Source organism: Nyctibius grandis, chromosome 18, assembly GCF_013368605.1.
Source record: "Nyctibius grandis isolate bNycGra1 chromosome 18, bNycGra1.pri, whole genome shotgun sequence".
Taxonomy (NCBI): domain Eukaryota; kingdom Metazoa; phylum Chordata; class Aves; order Nyctibiiformes; family Nyctibiidae; genus Nyctibius; species Nyctibius grandis.
Window position 1 is genome coordinate 7,980,453 of NC_090675.1, and position 6,000 is coordinate 7,986,452.

At 55.9% G+C, this 6,000-nt stretch overlaps 1 protein-coding gene across 1 annotated transcript in view; it reads right to left on the minus strand.

Annotated features, from left to right (window-relative positions):
- The window catches only part of LHFPL7 (LHFPL tetraspan subfamily member 7), a 60,374-nt gene extending 54,374 nt beyond the window's left edge, over positions 1 to 6,000 (minus strand). Inside the window, exon 1 of the mRNA XM_068415807.1 lies at positions 5,713 to 6,000. Coding sequence (XP_068271908.1) covers positions 5,713 to 6,000 — 288 coding nt within the window. The remainder of the gene's footprint in view (positions 1 to 5,712) is intronic.

A 6,000-nucleotide genomic window follows, 5' to 3' on the forward strand; every position in this document is an offset into this window, starting at 1 on the left:
CAAAGGCGCAGGAGATGTTGGTACAACCCAGGAACACCCACCTGGGCACAGCGGAGCAGCCTGCCTCTGCAGGAGACTGGGTGTGCGCAGGGGTGGGGGATCGAGCCTCGCAGCTTGTTCGTATTTCCCCCACACAAGTCACAGAAACAAACATCCGCCATCTGGTCGGCATTGAAGCGACGGCCAGGAAGAGGATCCCACACGTCCTTGTCTTCTCCCCAGCAATTACCTTCCTTTCAGCACCATCTGAGAGCTTCCTCCTTCCCATTTGATCTTCCCTCTCCGTCCTGCTCCCGTGCAGGTGCCGTCCCCTGCCCAGCAGCGCTGGGAGGCGCCCGGTGTCACACGATGGGAACGGTAGGAGCGGGTCCAACCTCCCCAGACCAGCCCAGCAGTAACGCAGAGCCCCAGGCGTGATGCTGCCAGGGAGGTGGCTGATGGCTCAGAGTCCCCTGAGCCCGGGTGTTTTGGGCTGGGGCGCAGGGATGTGGAGGAAGCAATGAGGCTCCAGGCCTCATTTCTGCTCCTTCAAATGAAGGATTTGGTGGATGGGGACCTGCCCTGCCACAGCACGCACAGGGGGGTCCTTCTCCCCAGCCTGGATTTAGCTGCTCACACACAAAATTCAGCAAATCCCCACCAGACACAGCTCGGCCAGTCCTGGCCTTCCAGGTAACGTTCCCACTTTCAAGCTAATCAGGGCATGCAACACAAACACCAGAGGGGTTAACGCCCAAACCCATACAAGGGGGGAAAAAAAAAGGGCATTTTTTTAATTAGGGAGAAAATAAGATACAGATAATATGTCTGATAAATTACGGCTGTCTGTCTTCCAGTGCCATTGCATCTGGGAAGGAGTTCCTAATGGCACTGCTTTATCTAAGAGGATGATGGATAGTGGTGAAAGAGGAGGAAAAAAGTAAGACATTAGCACATCAATGGTGTGCCTGTGACCTCCATCAAGAGAGGAGAACAAACTTAATGAAAGTTTAATTAGGCAGCAAGCAGTGCGCTGTGGCTGGGCACCAGATCAGACCACCTTACCCACACTCTTATCCTTCCTTGGGATAAGCCCTTTCCTGATGCCAGCGGCAAAGCTGGGCTCATCGCCCTGGGCTGGGGAACGCCCCTGTCTCCTGTTGAGAGCAGAGTTGGTAGAAACAACCCCGAGAGCAGCCTGTCTGTGTTTTCAATCCACTTGACCTTCCACGGCCCACCCATAAGCTGGTCCTGTCTCAGCACCCATTTCAGCCCAGCTTAGCGGTGAGCGGTTCACTGGTCAGTCATGGTTTTGCTACTCAGGCACTGGAGCTCGGGGCCAGCGCCCAGGAATTACAGGTTTCCCCAGCACCAGATATTTTCTGTTCTGTTAATGTAGGTCACAGAACTCTGGGTGGTTAATGAGAGGAGATAAAGTCTACTGCAAAGTCATACGGGTAAAGAGGAAGACGGTGATTTCAAGAATCGCTGAGCACTTACGCTTCTTGCCAAGGTCGTGTAAGTGCAATTAAAAATCAAACTGACTTGTAGACAGAGTAAGCAGGGAAGGATCTGCTCTCTTGGGAAGTTCTTAGGATGAGGAGATAAAAGCTGATTTCCTGATAATCCCAAATTAACACACCGGCCTGATACACGGCCCCCAGAGGCTCAGCTCTCCTTGTGCCACAGCCTGTGCTAGAAGAGGAGCCATGAATTTTTCCAAACACCTTCCCATCTCCACGAGCACCCCGCGTGCTTTTTCACTGGGAACGGGGCTGCTCGTAGCTCGGCAAAGCTGACCCCAACGGGCAAACCTCAGATGATGTCGGGAACCCAGTGCTGAACTGACACGGCGAGAAACCAGCAGAGAAGGTTCATCAAACCTTTCAGCGTTTTCTCCTCAAAGGGTAAGCTGGTTTACTGTGCATTTTCACTAAGGTTTGCTGAATGTTTTCAAGTCCTGCTATGGGTAAAAACCCAGGAAAGACTCCAGGGAACTCCTGGGGCCGTGCAAAGCCTTTCCCCCTGTCCTGAGCGGGTTATTTTGTGCTCTGCTTCAGCAGGGCATCACTGGCTTCATAGGCAAGTGGTCCATGTGGTTTTAACCTGAATACCATGGGCTGATCAGCTGCTTTTGTTATTTTAGATTACACGCTTGGCAAAGCCTGAAAATAATTGGAGACTATCTGAAAAAAATAAAAATAGACATTTGAAATGAAGCAGCACTAGCTTCTGAAGTGCAGTGCTGAGACAGGAACCCATGAGCCAAATGCTCCCACTGAAAGAGAAAATAAATTAGCTCAGGATAAAGCACTATTTTGCACACACACAGCGATCTGGCACCAAAAAAAAGAAAAGTAGTGAGATGCGAGGAGCAGCTCAGAGCTCAAAAGCTCCCCTGTTTTTCCCAGCTCTACCTGCTGGTCTCCCAAGAGCAATGCCCTCTCCCCACGGCGCCTGCACCCCTCGGGATGCCCCTTTCCATCCCTCACAACTCCAGGTTCCTCCCACAATGGATCCTTCTTTCCATCAATTGTGGTCCCTGGGCAACATCCCCATCATCATCCTCTCTCCTCACCTGGCTCCAGCCAGACCCTCTCCAGTTTCCATCAGCTCCTGCAAGGTCTCAGCCTGCACGAGACAGCCTGGCCACAACATCTCCAGGCGTCAGAGGATATTTTATGATATTCCACCCCATCAAATCACCATCATGATGCAGAGCACGGTGCAAAGCCCCAGCAGCACTGACAGGGTTAAACTAAAGGTACCCACGATATTAGAGAGCTGCAAAGTAATTATGAAAGGAAGCAGAAAAAAGCCAGCGACTCTAAGCAGACATGAAGGCCCTCTTAAGAGAAGAAAGGCATGTTAATTAACCTCTAGACATGATTCAAAGCATCATTTGTAGCATGATTAACATAATCCCCCAAGTGCAAAGGCACAACTGGATAACGATCATTTCCAGGGCTGAACACCCCCCCCCCCACCCCTTCATCAAATCCGCACATTTGAACGGGGAAACATTTGAAATGGGTAAGCACAGGCTTCAGGAAACAAAAAGAACAACGTTCCCCAGGGATGGACATCCCGGCTGCGGGCTGCTCCCACCCCCTGTGCACTGCAGGTGGGCATACCCCCCCCAGATGTGCCCTCAGCATCCCCCCAAGGTGCGCTCCCAGCATCCCCCCAGGTGTGCTCTCAGCACCTCTCCAGATGTGCCACCACCTATAAGAGCTCCTGATCCCCATGTCAGCTTCTTCTCCTTTTGCCCCCACAGCCTCACACCATCCTCACCAGCCCCCACCACCTCAGCAAAAAGCTGGTGGCTGTTTTCAGAAGCCCCTGGGCTCCCATCCACGTTAGGCTCTCGACTTCCATGTAAAGAAGAAGCTGCCCACAAGTTTGCTTGAAAGATTGGAAATGAACATCACAAGTTCCAAAAGCAAAGAAAAAACAGCCACAATTTCCCCATCGCTCCAAAAAGGAGAATCTCCTGCTTGAACTTGCGGACGGGGCTCACAGCACTCGGCTGCCCCCATCCCGAGCACCGAGGTGTGCGGGTTCGGGGGGCTGCTCATGCACGGAAGCCAAAGCCGTTGCCTGCCTTAGCAAAGCTGTCAGGGATATTTTATTATATTCCAGCCCATCAAATAACCATCACAACAGGTATTCTCTTCCTCAGCATGGCCAAAGCTGGTAGGGGAGCCCTTTCCCCTGAAAGAGACTGCGCTGTTTGTTGGCCATGAATTATTTGGGTGGTATTAACAAAGGAGACAAAGATGTCTCACCAAAATCCCCTGTAAACTCCTCTCGGCACCCTGATATTATTCATCCTTACCACAGCCCAAGCTCAGGAGCTCAGAGGCTTTGTGTTACGTTATATTCTGGATCTAAAGTGTTTTCAGAGGCTGACGGCTGAGGCTGTGTGTAGCTGAAGCTTGTTCAAATGAGTCACTGCCGAGCTTCATTCTTATCTTTAAAGTTTGTTATTACTTAGAAGTGTTTATCTGAATTACATTTGCAAAAACATCTGAACAAAGGCCAACTTACGGCAACGACAGCATTTTTGCACGTTTTTATATAAATAGGAAGGATTTTATGCAGCCGGTTCTTTGCAATTCACATTATTGGTCTTTAACAACAATTTTAAGGACCATGACGGGATTCAAGCGATCGCACGCAGACCTGGCGTCCTGGGAGAGAGACCAGCGCGGCTTCACGGCAGGCTGAGAAATTCAGCTCCTGACACCCACTGTGCCTGGCACAGCCACGACCTCTCGGGATTTAGCCCTCGTATTGGGATTTCTGCAACGGAGCGACCCAGAGCAAGTCAAAGCTCGTGTGTTTTGAGCAGCGGTAGTGAAATCACACTCACAACCTCGGGGTAAGAAGCTAAGAATAAAAGGAAAGGAAAGGAAAGGAAAGGAAAGGAAAGGAAAGGAAAGGAAAGGAAAGGAAAGGAAAGGAAAGGAAAGGAAAGGAAAGGAAAGGAAAGGAAAGGAAAGGAAAGGAAAGGAGGAAGAAAGAGCAGGGGCAAGTGGGCAGTGGGATGCCAGGGCCAGGCTTTGTGTGGTCCCCACACACCCAGTGGGGACAGGTGGTTCTTTGTCACGCCAGGACACCGCAGCAACCCCAGGCCCCACGGGGCAAGCGGGGAGGCCTCGACCTCCTGCCTCCCAAAACCTGGCAAAGGGCTGGCTGGGCAGGGGAACGGCTGCAGTCCCCCACGGCCAGGCTTGATTTCTGGATCGGCGTGTCCCAGGGGCAGCAGTTCCAGCCATCTCCCTGCTCCCCGACCGCTCAGCAAACCCGGCCGGCAAGCGATGCCTGATGCCCCGCCGCGGAGCACCAAACCTCACCTGCTACCCCCCCCGCTCCCTCCCACACGGCCACGCAGGAGCTCGCCCGGGCAGGTCAGAGGGATTTGAGGCTCCGGTGTCGAGGCATGTCCGGGAGCCCTGGCTGGGCTGGGTGGCTGGGTCAGCCCTGCGGCACTGCCAGGGCCACGGCCAGCATGTGCCCCATGGCCACGCTCAGGCTGCACTGACCGCCACACCGCCACGAAGGCACCTGGGAGGCTACTCTGCAGCATCCCAAGTGCAGCTGAGCATCCTAAAGAGGGATGTGGCCCCACGGGGACCACGGGACACCCAGGGGTGCTGAGAGGCAGGACACGGGGCAAGCAGGGGATGAAAGGGATGCAGGGAATGAAAGGGATGCTTGAGAGCAGCATGAGGGGATGCAGGAGATGCTTGGGGGCAGCATGGAGGATGCAGGGGATGCCCGGGATGCTCAGGGCAGGACAGGGATGCTGAGGCAGGGCTGGGGGACAGGATGAGGGGATGCGGGGGAACCTGGGCCAGAACGGGGGATGCTGGCGTGATGACAGGGGGACTTTAGGGAGGTGAGGGGGACAGAGAGATACTGGAGAGGCTGAGGCAGATCTGTGGGGATGTGGGAGGGAGGACGGGGGTGAGAGGGTGCCAGAGAGCCCAGGGCAGGCAGGGGGGATGCCGGGGAGGTGATGGGGGATGCCGGGGAGCCCAGGGCAGGCAGGGGGGATGCCGGGGAGGTGATGGAGGGATGCCGGGGAGCTTGGGGAAGGGCAGGGGGGGATGCTGGGGAGTGATGGGGGATGCCGGGGAGCTTGGGGCATGTCGAGGGGGTGCCGGGGAGCCCGGGGCAGGCGGGGGGGGGGGGGGGGGCGGGTCGCCGCGGCGCGGAGGCGCTCACCTGCCAGGACCCGGAGGGGATGTCTCCGAAGCCGCCGGGGCCGGCGGAGCCGCGGCAGGCGCGGGGCGGGCCGGCGCAGCGCCAGAGCAAGCCGAAGCCGGCGGCGGAGCGGCCGGGCGGCAGGAGCCAGGCCGGGGAGAGGAAGGCGGCGGCGCAGGCGGCCAGGAGGCCGGCGGAGAGCAGCGCCCAGAAGCAGCCGACGCCGCTGCACATGGTGCGCCGGGGGGGCAGGGAGCCCGCGCCCCGCGCCGCCCCCGCGCCCGCCACCGGCACCGGCACCGACAGCAT